The 20,276-nt window shown below is 38.5% G+C and overlaps 1 protein-coding gene across 1 annotated transcript in view; it reads left to right on the top strand.

Annotated features, from left to right (window-relative positions):
• The window catches only part of ITPR2 (inositol 1,4,5-trisphosphate receptor type 2), a 283,088-nt gene that overhangs the window by 229,286 nt on the left and 33,526 nt on the right, over positions 1-20,276 (top strand). Inside the window, exons 47-52 of the mRNA XM_026864631.1 lie at positions 7,356-7,463; positions 9,904-10,096; positions 12,585-12,710; positions 15,529-15,704; positions 16,147-16,311; positions 18,404-18,599. Of these exons, the coding sequence (XP_026720432.1) occupies positions 7,356-7,463; positions 9,904-10,096; positions 12,585-12,710; positions 15,529-15,704; positions 16,147-16,311; positions 18,404-18,599 (964 nt within the window). The remainder of the gene's footprint in view (positions 1-7,355; positions 7,464-9,903; positions 10,097-12,584; positions 12,711-15,528; positions 15,705-16,146; positions 16,312-18,403; positions 18,600-20,276) is intronic.

The following is a 20,276-nucleotide window of genomic DNA, read 5'->3' on the forward strand; positions in this document are numbered from 1 at the left end:
TGACGCCAGCATGGTATGAATAACCCGGCTAGAGATCCCTTCCCCCTCTCTCTCTGCTGGGGAAACCTAACCCTATCCTAGCTGAACCAGGACAGGCTAGAATTTCTTCCTTGTTATGCTGTGAAGAAGACTATTTGCAGTAACACTGCTCTCTTTTTCTTCCTTTTCCATTGAAATTTCTTATCGTATTCATAATCATGTCTGACACTTCCATCATCTCCCTATTTCCTTACATTCTGTACTCTTCACAGTTTTGTTTACAGTAATCATAGGAGGCAGCTACAAGTGCAATTGTGTCATCCTGGTGGAACAGTGGATTGCATACTGCTGTCCACATCCTATGTTCAGTATGGTCAGTGTACACCAAAAACCAAATGTGACCAACATATGCATTGAGATGGTTTGATTCATGTAGGAACAGCTGTCCATGTCAGTTTTTACACGTAGCCTGCAGGGATTGTCACACCCACCCCTGTCAAATTAATTCATTGTAACACATTTTATCTGACCTGAACTTTCCCCACACATACACTTTATTTTTTTGCAAGTAAGCTTTGCCTGTGAAAGAAATTACAAAGAAGACTAATTTAAGTAAAGCTCATTGAAATATTAGCAAGTCATTTTGTTGTCTGCTGGCTTTCATCAGGGATAAAAGAACAGCAAAGACACATCAAAAATAGCAATAAAATTACTATGAGGTCTGCAAACGTAATAGTGGTAGAGATCACTTAACTGTGGTGGTTTCTCTTATGTGATAATGTTCAGGTGGTTTATTTCTCCCTTCCCTGTGAGGTAGATCCCTATTATCCACAATCTGTAGTGTGCACCACGTGGAGTCTGGGGAGGGGAGGTGGTGTCTCAGAGGTTACACAAGGCCATGGAAGACCCAGCAGCAAAATCCAAAGCGTCTGGACCACCCAGGGCCCTGCTCATGTACCACAAGCCATCAGAGGAAGATTAACTCTAAATCCTTTTGCTTGCTCTGTACAATATGATCATCTAAATGAAATCAATGAATACTTGATTTGAGAATCTCCCATTGCTCCACCCCTGCTGTTCCTAATGTTTGTTAACAGACTGCTTTGTGGTAGAGTGCAAAGGTGCCGCTCTATAAAACTGTAATGACTTCTGGAAAGGAAGTTGCCCTGTGTATTGCAGAAAGCACCATTCGGTTTTGATTGGAACATGGGGAGTTGAGAAGTTGTTATTACTCTTAGTACAGCCAGTTGGAATAAAAATTTCTGCTCAGTTATGGTTAAGATGACATTTCTTTTTTCCTTGCTTTCTCTCTCTCCTTGTTTACTGATGGAATAGGAGTGTTCTCATTTGCTCTGGGCAAGGAGCTGGTGTGTCATAAGGTCCTGGCATGCCAAGGAAAAGGATCTCATTTTCTGTCTCCTGTCCTGTCTCTCACCCATCCTGTTTGTTACTCCCTTGACTTTCTCTTTGCTGTTGTTTCTGGGGTTTTTCTTGCCAGTCCCCAGGCAGCTTTTTTATCCTTTCTTGCTCTCTAAGCAGAAAATTAAGTGTTCAACGAGATGACTGGGGTTTCCCTTTGTGAGGGGTTTAGTGGTGCCAGATCTCACAACTGCCTGTCTCCAGGACCCAAGAGACTGAAGGGGAAAAAAGAGGAAGAGTCTGTAAATGAGCCCCAGCTGCATGAATCTGTTTGCACATCAAGGTGAAATGAATCTAAACAGATGGAATTATTCTGCTGTTTCTGCAAGTTGTATTTTGTCTCATTTCTCCCTGGTGAAAGACCACTGGCCTTTGGGCTGGCAACCCGCACTGCAGTACATCTAGTTACTGACACAATAAAGATGAAGATAATTTGCAGCAGATCTATCAGATGTCACGCACTGGACATCAGGTCTGTACAAACAGCTCTTGCCTCATTTTCCACAAGGTCTTTAGTTTATGAACTTCCAGGACTGTGTATAGTGACCTCTCTCTGCCCTGACACACTAGATGGGGCTGACTGGCACACCAGAGGGTTGGCTAGTTAGCTGCAGCCAGGGCATGGGTTAAGGGCAGAGGGGACACTGGGCAGTGCTGTAGCTCGCAAGCACACCACACCTCCAGTTCCCTCACCAAAATGAGCCCCAGTCACCAGCATGTTCCTGACTGCTGCCTAACCCCATGCCCTTCCCCTGTCAGGTTGTGCCTTGTGCCAGGTATCTCCCCCACTGAATAACAGCCTTACTGCTGCCTTACAACTGTGAGAAGAAACTTGAGAAAATTTGTGACAAGGATAATTTTTTTTTAACTTTTTTTTTTCTATTTTTTTAGATATATGTAATACTTCTTGATAGTAGCTCTGTAAATCAAAGTGTTTCAAGGCACAGAAACTGTTTGTGTCTTTATTTGTGCTTCCTGGCCAGTTACCAAGAGCTTATAGTAATACTCCATAGACCTTTTTTAGAAAATTAGTTTAATACATTTGACACTTTTCCAGTGAAAAAACTATTCTGTGAAAAGCCTGGTTGCTTACAGGACACTAAGCCTCACCCATTTAGATCCTTTTATACCATTCTAGTCATAAAAAGTCACCTTTACTTTCTCAGGCTACAGTAAAATAGATCTCACAGAATTTGGGGGTCTTCAACCTGCTGTTTCTAGCTCATATTTCTCAGACTCCTGTGTCCTTTTTTGGGGATGAAGCAATGCCTGGTGAAATCAACAAGAGTTTTGACAACAGTCTCGGCTATGTACTGAATTAGACCTAGTGCCTCCAATGAGGATTGGACTACAGAGGAGACCCTTGTAGTGTAAAAGTTATAACCAGGGACTGACATGTTCTTGTAAAAATATGGAAGGGGTCTGTGTTTTCCAGAGATAATGAAAACTGGAAAATTACTTCCTCTTTTCCCACCAGTTTTTCCATACCCACACTCATATGTGCATATGTATTTTGACAAACCAATCTAGTATCCCAAGTCAATGAGTTATTGACAGGCTGATGACATGAATATTCACAGCTTTAAATCACTTTTTCTTTGAGAACATTTAAATAACTGCATTTTTGCTCAAGGAAATCTTGACTTTAAAACAAAAAGCTTGCAGGAAACCCATGTATTGTTAGTTGCAAAAGATGGGTCTGCTGTGCTTTTCCACACTGCTGATCATATATGACATCCTAGATAACTAGCAGATTTGATTTTATAATCATGTTGTGTGAGGAATTTAGACTGAGTATTACTTGTAATTCTGTCATCTGTCTCTACTGTTTCTTTGTTAATGTCTTCAGCATTCTTGATCTGTCCTCAATCTTTCACATTTTGTACTATGCTTTATTAGTGTTTTCCAAATATTTTAAGTAAAAAAAATTCAAGATGAACAACAGTCCTTCCTCGGGAACTAACTGAAAACCAAATGGTCTTTATTGATACAGCTATTGCCTTACACATCCTCTCTTTGGAAATCCCTGTTCCATTGTATGCTGTTGCTTCCTCGTCCCTACATGCCTTGATGAGTAGTAAAATACAGTATTAATATTTAAACTATTGTCACTGATGTGATTGATGGCTGAGTGAATGACTGACTGAGAGAGATTTCTCCTCAGAGGTGATTTTTGGGGGGCTCTTTGCAAATTCAGGGTTTAGTGATGGTTATTTTTTGTATCAGTTACGCTTGCCATGCATTTTTGAGTTTTGCTTCGAAAACATAAATGGGCCTTTTCTTTTCATTATAGTTGTCATTGTCCATGACCATCCAGTGTCTTGTCCTCCAGCTGCCCCAAAAGTTTTGTGCAGCTCTTCAGAAATAACACTTTACTACATCACAGCATTAAATACGAAAAAATGTCATTCAGAGCTTGCACAGCCTTTAATGACAGTCACAGACTGTCATCTAGGGTGTATTACAAGTTTGGATAAGCTTTCCATATTGTAGATTCACCGTTTGTCACAAAATTTTATTTTCATTGATCTTACAAAAAGCTCTGTGCTGGTCAAGAAGTCTGTTGACACAGTCCCCTTTGCCTGTGTGGGCCTTTGAGCTCATTACAGGGTGAAGGGAGGATCATGAAAGCAGAGCTTCAGAAAACATTGTAGTTGCCAAATAACATAGCATTTCTAAAGCTGTTCTGTGTCTTACTGTGGGCCTCTGCTTCAGATCTGAGCTTCCACAGATTGCTGTCCACACCAGTCTTTCATCAATGTAGCTGTGACAATACAGAAATTTTAGAAGTACTTATTGTTGTGTCAACATAGAGGAATCCATCCCATGTAGGAACTGCAATAAGAGCAGAAAGTAGATAGACCCTTTTTCCTGAGGTTACTGTCTGAAGGTATAGACTACAGAAGGTAAGTGGATATAGAGAGATGGGGAAGCAGAAAGAAATGAAGTTACAAGTGCTTATTGCCTAGCACTATTGTTGACACCTTTAGGTAGGTTTCCATTCTGAAATCTGCCATAGTTCCTCCAGCTTGGTCAACAATCCCTGGTTGTTTCCAGTGTGGCTTTGCTGGCAGCAAAGGTGCTACCACAGAAGATCCTGGCCTGTTCTTCAAATAATTTTGTCTAGTGTTAGGAAGCCCCAGCTGTGTAATACTAGGCTCTGTGCACACATCAGTACAAGACAGTCACTGCCTGAAAGCACAGTCTAATAAAGTATAATGAAGATCACTGAATACACAGTTTTAAAGTACGTGGCTGCTGGTCCCGCACCCAGTAGTGAAATATGCACTGCATCAGCACAGTCTCAAATCACCAGAAGTCTGTTAACACACTGTGCTAGTCAGTCCCATTACAGCACGAGAGGGCTAACATGGTTTTTCCTTCTAGTCCATGTGGTAAGGGGACTTCTGTTACTGATATTTATCAAGAGATACTTGTACAGTAAATGTCATGGACAGTTAAAAGCATATCAGGAAGCAATGCCTCGAGATTTCATGTGGTTTACAAATGGAATTTCCAGTTCTGTATACAAATTCAAGTATGTTTATAGAAATTTTTTTGTGGTACTAATGGAAATTTCTGAATCTATACATGTCCCTTTCTGCAAACTGGCATAATTTTAATATGAGAAGAACTATCCATACATCCTTGACTTGTCATTTATTAGAAAACTCAAAACCTTAATGGTTGGCATTGGAAAAATAAGGGTCAAGATACAGGCAAAGTACCTCTGTATTACAGGAGATAAAGAATGGGGAATATATTTTATTCTGGTTATGCTAATTCATCACCCCAAGCATTCTGTCTAGATTGCATTCTGTCTAGTCAGTGCTTTTCTTCATATCTTAAAGAAAAGATACAGCCAAAGTAAAGGACATTTGGAGATAGACAAAGAAAATAATTGAGTCACAAAGAGTCTTCTGTTTGAGGAGAGATGAGAATGATAGGGGTTGTTTTAATTTAGAGACAAATAAGAGAGTACACGACAGTAGTGTACAGAATGATGAATGATACAGAGAAGGTGAATTGGGTGCTCTTGCTTGCCCTTTTGTAGGTGCAGAAGCAGAGGGACATTCACTAAAGTGAAAGGCAAAAATAGTAACACTGTTTAAACGGAATTTTGAAACAGTAACTCCCTTGGTTCCCTAAGTTTATCTTGTTTCTCCATGATGCTAGAGCATGTAGTGAGGGGGACACAAAAGACCTCTAGAAAATTAATTCAGGTTGTCCTGCTAAGCAGATATGAGCATACTGCAAAGACTACTGACTGGATCAGGTTATAGGCTTGTGTGAAGGAGAGGAACTAGCCAGGTAATCTTAAAGAACCTTTTTAGCCTTAAAAATAAGTGGAATTTGTGTAAGATATTAATACATGTAATGACACTATCCATACATTTACAAGATTGAGTAAAAAAGTAACTATTCTTAAGCAGAAATCTATTACTGATGGGAAGAATTTTGCTCTGCAGTTGACCCCATGTGATTTCTTTTTTTTTTTTTTTTCTTTCCCATGTTTCCCTGAATATCTGCTCATGACCCTTTTATAAAAGGCTGATGTTCTGCCACATTGGCTCAGGACTCTACTTCAGGGCCAATGAAGAAGTTGTAGGAAGTACATTTATTCTTCCTGAATATTCTTTTATGGTATTCTCTCTTTTTTTGATGTTCCATTTAGTATTCATCTTTAATTAATAAGTTTGTATCAAGATCCAGAAGATTTATTTTGATCAGTAAATTCTAGGGAATTTCTAATAAAGTAAATTCTATATGTGCCTCTCCCTGCAGCCCATTCTTAGATAAAAAGGGGATGGTAAGACATACAAACAGCTTATAAACAAGTGAGATCACTTTCTGGTTAGATTATTACAATATCTGTTTAGATCCATTGTTACTTTTAGACTTGATCCTTGACACTTTTTGTAGATTTGCAATTATTTTATCATTTCACACCATACTGCCTTATTTCATGTGTGTAAACCTAATCCACCCGTGGAGATCATCACTTCAGAGCCTAGTTCCTGTGTTCAATTTGAGTGTTGTGCCTGCCTCATTCCTAATGTCTGTGTCTAGTCCATTGTGGTAATGTTGGTGTACTGATTAAAACCTAAATCAAGATAGCCTTTCCTGCCTCAGTTTTCCCCACCTTAAAATAGGTGAAACACCTCAGAGTTTCTGGATGAAAACCGGTCACTATGATATAGAAAAAATTGCATTTTTAGTAGTGTTTCCTTATGCCTTATACTTGGGTCTTTTTTTCTCACTGACCTAAGGGACATCATGAATGCATCTGCTGATATTCTCTGTATTAAACTTTGTGCAGCTATTGAGCATTTAAAATATTTACTGTTTAACAAGAACAGATGTATTTTATGAATCATGTACAGTATATAATTTGTAAAAGTTTATAAGGGATACATATTTGTATGGTTTTGTGTGTGTATGTATGAGCTATATATATAAACTGTACAGTTAAGAATGTATTTGCCCACCACTGCAGTCCAGCTGCCTCTAAAATCTACATTATCTTGACAGCCCTGAAATATCAACCTACAACATGGTCAAGAACAAGCCATTTGAAATAGCAGAGAAAATTTAATTGTAAATGTAATTACATGGTCAGGGGTATGCAGATTCTATGTCTAAACTTAAGTGAAAAGAAGCATTCAGTTTATTTTTTTGACATTTATCAAAAGCCCTCCAAAAACCATCTAGGCTGCAGGCTAAGCTGCCTTTCATAAATCTCAGCCAAAGACTTGCTGCTGACTTTTTAAGACTAATTTATTTCTATTGTTCTCAAGTAATTAAATTTTTGTTGTTATCTGCTGAAAGAGACCCACTGGGTTGAGCATGTAAGTATATGGTGGTGGGGGGAAGAAGGATTTGTGTTAGTTAAGTGGAGATGATAAAGCTGAAAACATAGCAGCAGGACATAAATCAGATTTTTTTTCTTTTTCTAGTTGGCTCGTCACAATAAAACATTGCAACAGATGCTGAAACCAGGGTCAGATCCAGATGAAGGAGATGAAGCCTTGAGGTATTATGCCAATCATACGGCACAGATAGAGGTAAAGAATTGCTCACTAGAAGATTGAATATGAGACACATTTGCATCTTATGCATGGTGTATCACCTCTTCTTAAGCGTATGAACAGCAAAGCTTATTCAAATGGTGTAGATTATTTATGGGAAGGAGAAGGTTGAATAATATGCTTTTGGCTATGGGAGGAAAAAGGAATTCACCTATATTAAAAGTGGCTCCAAATAATCATTTTACAGTAGCTTTCCTGTGTTTTACCAAATGTGTTTTGTTAGGGCAGTAATGACTGTGGGTAGTACTGTGTCATGAAGTCAAGAATAATCTTGTATGGTACATCACACAAATAAATAATCATGAGTTGCAAAGCCAGTGATGCTAACTGATCAAATTACAAGTCTGGCTGGAGTACAAAGAGATTTTGAAGTGGTGTAGACATTCAGTATGACTTTTGTTTAAAAGACCAATGCTTGGCCTGGTTCATCAGTTCTGTTCTCTACTTTAAACTTTACCCCTACCATGAATTGGATTTAGATCAAGATCCACAGAGGTATTTAAGTTCTTAACTCTTAAATCAGTTCCTGTGCTTTTACAGATTTCATGGGATTATAGATATCAAGGTAGGAGTTAGGCACTGTAGTATCTCTTGTCCTTATTGACTTTGTAAGGAGGAGAATTTCTGTGGTGCAAAGGCAACTGCTGAGAGAGACTACAGGAGGAAGGGGCATTTGGTGCTCTCTTGGAAATGCTCTGTGAAGTCCAAAATTAGCCGAGTATGAAAACTCCACAGTATAGCTGCACACAGGCCCAGCCTGAATCTGAGCCAGTAGTTTTACCCCAGGCTCCATCAACACTGGACCTGTGTTTCCGTGCATAGGGAGCAGTCTGGATGCAAGCACCTCAGGTCTGTATTGACCTGGCTGCCATCAAGAGGAGGACCACCCATGGCTGGGTCCTTCTCTGTTTCCCATCATCCTTTTTTGCCTGATACTGGTCACATTATCCCACCACAGGATAGATGGAAGCTCCATGGCTGTGGCTGTCCAGAGGGCAGCTCAGTGCTCTTCTTAACATATTTTAATACTCTGGGTGCTCCTGAGATACCTCTTAGTAATTATCAGTCAAGTTATATGAGTAGGTTGTAAATTTAGGCATTAAGAAAACACTGCTTTTATGTGTCCAATAGCTTATCCCTGGTGTAGTTTCTGAAATGTCCTAAAACCTCATGGCTGCAAAGCCTGTTCCTCGAGCAGATAGAGAGGCCTCTATTCTCAGGGAGGCTTTTAAAATGTCATTCTGCAGAGCAGTGCATGCAGCTTACCTCTTCATCTGAGTCCCTGACAGAAGTGCTTTCAGCTTTCTTCACTTGCCCTACAAGATTAGCTGCTAGTCACATAGTCCTGTTGCCCAACTGCTAGCCTGAGACACAACTATTTACTTAGGACACTTCAAAATTCCCTGGTTGAATTTCACATAATGCACATGCCCATGGGCAGACATGAGCATAATTATCCTTCATCTTCAACATAAATGTGCTTGACTTTGTAACATACTTTTAAAAATTACTTAAGACAGGTGGGTTTTTGGTATGTTCCCATAATAAATATGAATTAATGAGAGAAGAGAGGGTTCTTTAATGCAGGACTGTGACTGGAAAAGTGAAACTCAACCCAGCATTGCTCCTATATCAAATGGATGTTCTCTGGTCTTTCTCTGAAAGCAGTCCTAAACTTGTTTGGCATTTCAGATACAGCTCTGCTCTATCAGGGGATATTTGTTTGATTTGAAAGTCAAATAGTGGAAGTTTTTTCACTGTTGGCTGCACAGAGAGATAGGTCTAGAGTCAAGATGTGTTTTCTACCCATTTCTGTATTTTTAGTAATGCAGAGTCCACGATCAGAATGGGGAAGCAGTTTTGATGACAGTGTGGTGAGATGGAATAAAATCTAGCTCACTCACCAATAACTCATTAGGCACTGAAATCCAAACAATGCAGAACCATGGGTTTTGTCAAGTAAGAAGATGAAGACTGACAAGATATGGAGGCTGAGTAACAAGGTGCTATTTTTGCATGTTCACCTTCACAACATCATAGAAGTAGACTCAAGGTGAGAAAATAATTTCGTAGTCTGAGCAGAAAGCGCCTGAACTTCTGCGCTGTTTACTGGGAGAGATTTGTTTAAATTTATTGCAAAATTGAAGGATTCTGAATTAGAACATTTTTTATATTGGGGAAGTTTGGACCTGGGTTTTGCTTGAGACATATATTTGCCACCTTATTTTGAGGCAGGCTTTTGAAGATAGAAAAGCAGTTTTACTTTGGTTTAGGATTGATTGGTTCAACTTCATTGTAAAGTTCAAATAATTTATTCATTAATTTATAAATAAAAGGGGAGTTGTGAACAAGAAAAGATATGACAAAATGGTTGGAAAGTTACTGATCCTGAAAAAAATATGCATTTTATTTATAGATTGTTCGCCATGATAGAACAATGGAACAGATCGTCTTCCCTGTCCCCAATATTTGTGAATTCCTCACTCAGGAATCCAAAAGTCGGGTATTCAATACAACCGAGAGAGATGAACAAGGGAGCAAAGTCCATGACTTTTTCCAACAGACAGAGGATCTGTACAATGAGATGAAATGGCAAAAGAAAATAAGGAGTAAGTATTGCAGTTTCAAAAAAAAAAAAAAAAAAAAAAAAAAAACCCTGGTTTTAAACTTTCAAATACTTTCATTTTAATAATACACTTTTCTCTGGTCACTCCAATACTACAACAGGCAAAACTGTTCAGGGATTGAGAGCAGAGTATAGGTCAGCTGAAACACTTGCATGACACCATAAAAGGGGCATAATATAGAGCAGTTAGTAATATAAGTAATGTGTTCAAGATGATGCTTTGGACTCCAAAAGTTAAAGTGAGCGATGAATAAACTGGGTGTAGTTCTACTAAACTCAATAGAGTTGCACCTAATTAAGACAGGGTCCCTAATATTTAACAAAAACATGTGTAGCTGCATATTTGAGGTTTGCAAATTCCTAAAAGACCATTAAAAAAACTTGTAAATGTCAGTCATTTAAAAACCTCTCTCACCAGTACCTCAGCTGCTTTAAATCTGCCCAACTCCCATGGAGTCAGTTCCCCTGGGCCAGTTCACATGAGCCTTGCTTGACTAGGCTGTGGTATGTCCTAGTCTGTTAGTCCATACTGATGTATGTCCTATGGTAGTGGCAGAAGCACATGAACCACTCCCTTAAGCTGCTTGCAGATCTGACAGGCACGGTCAAGATCCTGCAGGGAGAGATCAAAGCAGGGACCTGAAGAGGAGGTGCAGTGAAGTCAAGCCAGGTATGCTGAGTTTCTTGTTTAGTTCACTGGTGATTGATTAGGAAAGGAAGGGAAGAATAGGATATATGGTCAAAGCAGCAAGGAATTTGGATAGTCAAAGCAATATGGCTTAATGTAGCATCCTTAATCCGATGGAAACGTGAATGTTGGTTACAGTTTTTATAAATGTTAATTCACAGGCTGTAATTTTCAGAGGCAGTAGTAAGTCTTCAGTGTGAACCTTATCAGCCCAGGTCCACTTCCCTTGGTAGCACTGTAAGAACTTGTCTGTACTGACAAACTGATGTGAATAGAAGTTGAAAAATAAATAATTCCAGAATAACTCCCTATCTGCACTATTTGGGAATAAATTTATTTTAGAAAAATTTTTCCAGTAACAAAATCATATCTGGGTCTTGCTTAAGAAACACAAATACAAGAGCCCAACCCTACACTTATATAGACCAGACCTGCCTAATGCTTTAAGAAAATAAAATTTTTATTAAGAACAAATTCCTCAATTTCTTTGATGAAATTGGGTTTTTTTATTTGAAAAGGTAATACTGGTTGAGGCTCATTTCATTCTTTAGCTAAGTGCCTGTTAGCATTCAGTCTGTGTTGTTTAAATTAACAGATGGCATTTGCAATGGCTCCAAATGCTTAAATCTCAGTAGTCAACAGCATAAGGTTATCACAATGAAATCTGAATATTTACCTAATCATAATTAAAGTCTGTTTAGACTAAAGCCCGAGACAGTCATATGTAGTTGAAGCAGTCTGCTGTTTATAAAAAGTTAGCTGGGTGCAGGCAAGTCAGGAATATGCTCTGCATACTTGTGGGAGGTTCTTGGTGCTTTAAAATCTAATTAATAGGAATACATCATTTTCAAATAGACAAACCTCTCTGGCTATAGATTTTTTTCATAATATTGCACCTAGAATTTTGTTTTAAATGTTCATTTAAACACACTGTAATGCAGTCCTGTATATGAAATGCTTGCCTCTGTCTTAGTACCCTCTGATCTTGTTCCTAACCTTTTTGCTGAATCATTTATGTGAATAGACACAAAATCTTAACCCTGTTTTGCCCCATTTTCCTTTCTAGTCTTTTCTAACTAGGTTATAGGTTCTTTAGGACTATTTCTGTGTGTTTGTACAGCACTTCACATATGGAGATCCTGGCTTCATTTGAGTCCTTTTAAGTAGGAGTAGAAAGCTGTTTGTCAGCAGGTAACCTTGGACATCTGAGGATGATGCAGGAAATAGTCAGCTTTCATAGAACCAAATCCCAGTCAGATCAAATTTTACTTGTTCCCCAAAGTAGATCAAGATGTATTTAGTTTGACAGAGGTGGGGAAAATACCACAGTTCTGAAACCTTGCCTATTCCATTGTTCTTTGAATAATGTCATCAGTGCACTTAGTTCAAGTGGGTCATCTGCATGATCCATTCTGGATCTTCTGGTTGACTGGAATGCAGAGTACTAAAATCTTACCTGTTTGCTTGATTTTGTGTCTCCATGCACAGAGACTACAGTTTAAGAGTCAGGTGGAAAGACTCTTCTGCAAAAGGTCCAGTCCTAAAATCTTAGTGGAGGCAAAACTCTCATATCTAATAAACTGTATTGGGATCTTTGGGTTAAAAGCTGTGTTTGAAACTATGTTTTATGCCAAACCGATGTTTAATATTTGTCTGATTTATTAATTTTAAACATTGCATATTTTCTTTATTAATCTGAATTTTTTAATTCCCTTGAGACCACTACTGTTTGAGTTTCTGCCTGCTTTCATTTCACTGATTGCTGCTCTTCTCCCCTTTATAGATAATCCACCCCTCTTTTGGTTCTCCAGACACATCTCTCTCTGGGGCAGCATTTCCTTCAACCTTGCTGTATTCATCAATTTAGCAGTTGCTTTGTTCTACCCATTTGGAGATGATGGAGATGAAGGCAAGTGGAGTTTGGTTTTATTTTTCCCTTTAATTTTAGGTGCTTTCAATTCTAAGGTAGAAGTTACATAAAAATGCATCTTCAGGTATGCTCATATCTGCAGAAGCCACTTAGCATCTTCTAAGTAGGTACCAGATGTTGTCTGAAATGTCGTAGCTGATCTTCAGTGTGTCACATGGCCTGTGCAACATGAAGTAAAATGGACAGAACATAGCTGTTAATCTGAAGATTATCTATATGAGTTGGGGTTTGTTTGTTTGTTGTTGTTTTTTTAATATTGCCATATTGCAGTGTACTACTGCACATATTCAAATACAGCTTCTGAGCTGAAGAAGGATTTCTGGCAGCAGAGGAACAGAGACTCCTTAAAACTGACCAAATTGAAGACTTGCAGTCTTAAAAACATGGAATAGAATTATTAGAAAACTAGCTTGTTGACTTTTGACTATTTTGTTTATTGGGATAAAAGGACGTAACTGTTGCAAAAGGACGTAACTGTTGCAAAGGATAAATGCATTATATAAAAATATGCTTAAAACCTCTGCTTTATCACATGTCACAGGAAATACAGCAAATAGTAAATTTCATTAGATAAATGCAGCAAACTAGCAGGAGGCCTCTTTGAATCCAAAACAAGCTTAATTGGTATAAAGGAGACTAAATAGTTCAGAATACTGGTAATAGGAGTAGAGTCATTCACCTCTGGGTCTTTGATTCATGTCCAGTCCAGTCAGTAATGTGACTGAAAGTCACCTCTGTCTGATGGCATGTGAACTGGGCTGGTGGAAGCAGTCCAGCTTCTAGTAGATACATGTGCTTTTCACAAACACATGTATCTGACTAAACAGAAAGGCAGCAGATTAAAATGTATTGGCATGGAGACTATGTGGCCCTTTCACCCTACAGGGTCGTCTCTGCAGGTCACGGCACAGGAATCTCCACAGCCTTGTGAAGCAAAGTTTGCAGGACTGTGCCTTGTAAAAAGGAAGTATTCATAATTAGTGCTTTCCTGCTTGTAAACTGAAGTCTCTCTGAGTGCACACACATTAGAGCCCATGCACGCTGAGAGGAGAAATAAAAAGTTTAAAATAAATCTTTTAAGCTACTAAATTTTAGCTGATCTATACTCACAGAAATCCTCTGGTCTGCAGTCAGTAGGTATTAATACTTACTTTGAACAGAAGATTTATATAATATTATTTTAAGTGGCCCCAGTAATCCAGTGATTTTAGTGATAGCACATTTCAGGATTCCAGTTCCTATTGCTTGTAAAACCAAAAGCAATTTCTGAGCAATAAACAATAGGTGTGGCCAAATGGGATTAGCAGGTCATGAGGCATCCTTCTTACTTCCAACCTCCCCCTCCTCCAAAACCTGATCTCACAAATGGAGTTTGTCTCCCACTTTTCCCCTTTATCTTGTGTAAATCCCTCCATACTCAGATGACAGGTGCCTGGGCTGATCTAATCATCCCGAGACTGCTGCCTTTCAGTAGATTTCTGTGGTTCTTACATCATATGAAAGTGAAATTGTGCTCCAAATGAGAACTCCTTGCCTCCAGCATGCACATCTGCATACATTATCGGTATGGGTTCTGTGACATGAAATTGTTTGACCTGCAGTAGGGAAGAAAGAAAAACGGTTTGTTATAGAAACACTGAGTGCTTTGGCCTCACATTTCAGATCCACTTGAAAGTTGTTTTTTAGGTTCCATTAAAAGTTTCCAAACTTTGTTGGCAAAGAAACTGACAGAGCTGACCTTGAACCTCCTGCCAAGGATATAAACAGACTTTGGAAAAGTTGGGATGGCATGTGAATGTTGAGGCTAGGGCCTCATCTCATTGTTTTCTAATCCCACTTATGCTGCTCAGCTGTGTATCTGTTGCCAGAGAGATAGCATGATTTCTGTTGTGAGGCTGGTTAAATTTTCTATTCCCTTCTCCCCCATCACTGACCTCTCAGTTCATCTGATAACAATGGAAGTCAGTGTACAAGTGTGACAGTGCCCTGAGATCTGAATGTGCTTTTTATATCACAGCAGCATGGTGTGTTTCCAGGGCTTTAAGCAGAGGAAAGATGGAAGATAGGGGCGTTGCTCAAAACTCAGCAAGAGCCTGGAGCCAGCGTCTTGCAGAGTGGCGAAGAGACTGATTCTGAAGGCAATGGCTCACATGCCCACAGGAGCTTAGCAAGACCTGAGACCCACTGTCTCCCCAGGAGCAAGGCATTCAGCTGCTCTTGGCAATACAGATGCTGACTGTTCCTGCTCAAGTCTCTGTGGCTGCCTTCTGCTGTGACAAGTGCCTTGCTCCCGTGCAGAGGCAGAGGCTCCCCCTCAACACCTGCAGCTGTTCAGAAGAAAGCTGCTTTTATAAAACTGGGGTGCTTTGGTGCTGTTGGGGATCAAAACGTGACACTGCAGCATGGTGCCACTTGGTGCACTGCCCCAAGGACTGGCTATTTCTGTAGCTGAGCAATCATAGAATTAGACCAGAGGAGCCCTAATGTTCCTTGCAGAAGGGAGCTGATTAGTGGCTTGCTCCAAGAGAACGGTAAACTGTTTCATCTCTGAGCACTCATTGGATTTTAATGGAAATTTCATTAGCTGCTCTTATTATTACCTGTGCAAAAATCAACAATACTATGATAATAATAGCTCTTGCTGCAGTTAGGGCAAGCTGTGGTCAGCGGTTGTGATGCATGAATCACACTTTTTGTTAACTGTATTGGCAAAGGAATTGATCTTTCAGATCTGTTTCTTGGTGAAAAATAAAGTCTCCAAAGATGCCTTTCTCAAATCTCGCTTTCTCCTCTACAGGCACGCTCTCTCCGTTGTTTTCAGTCCTCCTTTGGATAGCAGTGGCATTTTGCACAGCAATGCTGTTTTTCATCTCTAAACCTGTTGGTATTCGACCCTTTTTGGTGTCTGTTATTCTCAGGTCTATATATACTATAGGGCTTGGTCCTACCTTGATACTTCTTGGTGCGGCTAATGTAAGTACTAAAAAAGCAAGCAGAATTTCCCTTTCAGAAGTGGAGATATTAAGAGTCTCCTATTTAAGAAAACCCTTGTTAAGAGATGTGCAAAGAACTACTTTTTCTGGTTCACTGTCTAAGCTAAAAAAAAATAAATTATTTCCACTCATTGTGAAACAGCAGTATCAGCGAAGTGGGAAGCTAAGGAAAAAGCCGATTTGGTATTGTGCATATGCAAATATTTTAAAAATAAAACCAATATGAAATTTAAAGAAATATTGCTGAATATGGGCAATCAAATTTGCAGTTTCTCATGTTAAAAGAATAATTTTCTCTACCAATAGGCTCAGCAATACTGACTCAAATTCCTGAGATGTTTCTGTGAGCTTAAATATATTTCTGAGAGGAAAAAAGTTTTCAAAACTAAAAATTCTCTCAGCGAGACCCCCCCACCCCTCAGCTTTGTAACAAAATAGTGTTTCTGGTGAGCTTTGTTGGGAACCGTGGAACTTTCACCCGTGGATACAGAGCGGTCATCATGGACATGGCTTTTCTCTATCACGTAGCATATGTCCTGGTCTGCATGCTGGGCCTCTGCGTGCACGAATTCTTCTATAGTTTCCTGGTAAGTATGTGCTTCTGTGGAGGGGAAAACTTTGCAAAAATAGAAAATACCATTACCCATGCAGCTGTCTTCAATTTCTTCCTGACAATCAAACCAAATCATGTGTATTTTGAGCATGTCGTTGCATTGCTGCCCCTTAGGAGTTGCTGTTTTCATTAGAAGTTATTTCTGTTAGGACTTATTTTATCTGTTTCCCCCTTTCTTTTCAGTCATTATACAGCTCACACCTTTCTCCCACCCTTCTGCAGCATACATATATTCTATGTCCATTGTTCCTGTATCATGTCAGTCATAATCTCTTTTGGACAAGGGTTTTCCATGGGTGTGTGCATCATACCCATACTAGAGGATCTCATTCTTCAGTTCATCTTGCAGCCCTAATAAAATAAATCAAAAAATATTTACTTGGGAAATGGAGATGGCCTCAGATTCATCACTAAATGTGTCCCACTTAATTTTGTTTTGTTGCCATTACCTATATGGAATGCCTTTTCATAGTATGATACCGGTGCAATGAAAATGAATCATACAAAATTATGCTAAACTCAGCTAACTGTTCCCTTCACGCTGAATAGCAGTAAAAGGTGTTTCACTGTTCTTGTTTTCTAGTCCTTTTGTTTTATACTGCAATGTGTGAAACTTATAGGGACACTGACTAAATTGTGGTCATTTGCATGGGTTCATATTTTGTCGTCATATTTTTCTCAGCTTCCTGAACAGTGGTGAACTCCCAGCATTTCACAGAGGTGTGTTAAACACACTAAAATTTTCAGGGGTTCAGTCCTTACTCTGATAGAGGTCCTGTTGAAGTCAAGTTTTCCAGATCTTGACATTAAAGTCAGCTACGAAGTTTGGACAGAGGACCCAAGATTTTGTAGGTGTAGCTGCAGAACCCTTTACAAATGGATGTAACTCTTCTGCTTGAAAAATGTACTGCAAATTATCTGTTATTCCTTCAATGAGTAAGGTGATCTCTACCTTAAAATACTTTGCAAAGTGCCAAGTAGTTTAAGAAGCATTTTATGTACTTACTTTTTTCAGTGACTGCTGTTGACCAATATCCATAATTCATGGATGTTATAATTGTCCACATTCCCAAGTTCCTTCCAGGTGTTCACTTTGTCATGGATATGTTCTAAACTCTAATATTTGTTCCTCATTTTAAGCTTTGTCTTGTATGGAATGAATGATAACCATCTTCCCTCTTTCTTCCTTTATTATTAATCCTTTCAGATCTTGTGGATTTCAGATCTTGTGAATTGTGGCTAATACCTTCTTATGTGGACCATTTTGATAAATCATAGTGTGCCACTTTATATCTGTAATCTGAGTGTTTTGAAGTGGAAATACATACATTATAGATAAGGTCCAAAGCACTATAAAACATCAAAAGAATTGTAAGAGAAAAAAAGCTATAGTTTCTTGAAAAGCTCTTACCACATTTTATTGCTATTTTGGGCCTTTAACATATAAAGCAATATTATCTTAATGTGTACTTTTCTTTGAAGTTAAATACCAGGAAAGCATATAGTGCACGGTGAAGAATAGAAGTTTCTAGTTTTATACAAACAGTGCAATGAATTTTAACTTTGTCCTAAAAAGAGATGGCCCCAATCCTTGTACATGTGAGTGGCTCAAAGAAACAGTTTGCTGACATGTAATTACTTACATGCATGAGGGTATTTTTTGGTGGCAGCTCATGCACGTTTATCAGATGGGAGATAACATTAAAAATTAATTTGTAGGTACAGATCCATAGTATGAAGACACTGTTTTTTGATTTTAATCTAGCCTGATTTTAAACATGGGGAAACAATGGATCTTGGGAACTGTTACCCACCTCTGGATGAGGCTCATAAATACTTTGTGACTTTGGATTTGCTATCTTAAAATTTAAAGTTCTGTGCTAGATTTTCTCCTCCTATAAGCATGCCCAGCTCCCACTGAAATCAGTGTGAATTGTGTGTTTATGAAGCTGAGAATTTAGAACATGGCTAGATGCATGTGTCAGTAGTTCAGATTGTTTTCCTATGTAGCATCTATATATTGCCTCATTTGTATTCATTTTCCCTCTACTCTATGCTTTTCCCAGCTGTTTGATCTGGTGTACAGAGAAGAGACATTGCTAAATGTGATAAAAAGTGTTACCCGGAATGGTCGTTCCATTATCCTCACTGCAGTGCTAGCACTCATCCTAGTTTATCTCTTCTCTATCATTGGATTCCTCTTCTTGAAAGATGACTTTATCATGGAGGTTGACAGGTTGAAAATTAGAACCCCTGTTGCAGGTATTGTTTTTTATATTAAAATTTGCTTCTGACATACAGCTTTTCTGTCTACCTAACCTAACTTTCATCTAAGGAAATTAAATTTCATTTGTATTTGTGAGAGCAGAACTAATTCCATGTACCTTATAACTCAGTTAAGTCTCTGGGTGAAATGTAATGTGTATCAGGCTGTTTTAGACTAGGCTTATCTGTTGAAATACTGAGATCTAACACTCACATTTTATTTATGATGTTTTCTTTTTGAAAGCATGCTAATTAAAAAAAAAAAAAAAAGCCGGTATTTCCCAAGTACTTGGAAAGAGCAACTCAAATTGGATTGATTCTGTTGGTTCTCATCCCACTTTGAAAGCAGCTCATAGTATTTTCTGTACTATATGAAGCATGGTCGATAGATGTATTTATTTGATCACTTTTTTAACTTCATCAAGCAGAAATTTATTACCAAATCCACACTTCTACTGGTAAGAGGTTTCCTTGGAGCATCTTTTAAATTCAGTGTATATTTCACAAACATCACCATTAGTTGATAATCCTGGATTCAGTAAAATCATTGGGATGTTTTTAAATAGTTTTTAAAAGGCCAGGATTTCAGCTTTCTGAAATGAGAGATTTTACCAACATGAACAGTTACAAACTTGCTTTGCTACTAAAAGGACAGGTCTGGTCTATTGAGATCTTTGTATATCCTGCCAGCCAGCCTGCTGGGAGCATGGACAGAGAAGTAACACTGCATAGAAATATCTGAGAGAGAATAGCTCTGATTAAATTCCTACAGGCATGATTTTCCCAAATGCTGAGCTCTTCAGACCTGTACACAAGCACAGAACAACTAGTTGTATCCACCCTGGACTGTGTGCACTCAGTGTTTGCCAGCCTTTACATAAATCTGTTATTTCAAGATCTAAAGCACACAAACAAGGCAAAGCTCATTCAAGACCCCTGTGCATGGTGTATTCATGTTTAATCCCCTATGAAAAAAAAGGAACCTGACAGATATCTTTAACACACCTTGCTTTATTGACACTTAACATCTTAAAAGAGCTAAACTGGTTTATATTTGACTTACCATTCATTTTTGGGACAGCACTTACGATGTGAAGTTTCAATTTGAAAGGTAATTGTGACCATTGTAGAAGAACAGATGTGAGGCTACATGCAGCACTGGTCTGGTCCAGTGCAGTAGTTCCTGTGTATGTATGTTTTTTCTGTTGGGTTCCTGGCAGATTTTTGTGGTGTGGGTATATTCTTGCTGGCTTTATACATTGCCATTCCTGATCAAAAACTCATAAAGAAAATATGCTGACAGTATACTAATGGAACATTATGCATCCCAAAAAAAGTGGTTTAGATTTTTTTTCTTCATAAAGTAGCACAAAAAGAAAGTCAGAGCAAAGGTTCTCTGTTACACAGATTGTCTTAGACTGTTACTTTTGTTGTATGATTTTGCCTTCATTTTTTTCTCCTTAAACTTTTTGTATCTCTGATTTGAAATACAGAAAATTGTTGGAAGATGCACAAGATAGAATTGTTTTGATAAAACCAAGCTGATACACACATTTACCCATTTTGGGAATGTTAAATTAGTGTTTTACACAAACCCATACATATTTACAAATGAGTACCAAACTGTGTTATAATCCTTGAAAACTCTTAAATATTCTATATTCAGGATAACTG

Source organism: Athene cunicularia (genome assembly GCF_003259725.1).
Source record: "Athene cunicularia isolate RWA chromosome 1 unlocalized genomic scaffold, athCun1 chr1_part2, whole genome shotgun sequence".
Classification (NCBI taxonomy): domain Eukaryota; kingdom Metazoa; phylum Chordata; class Aves; order Strigiformes; family Strigidae; genus Athene; species Athene cunicularia.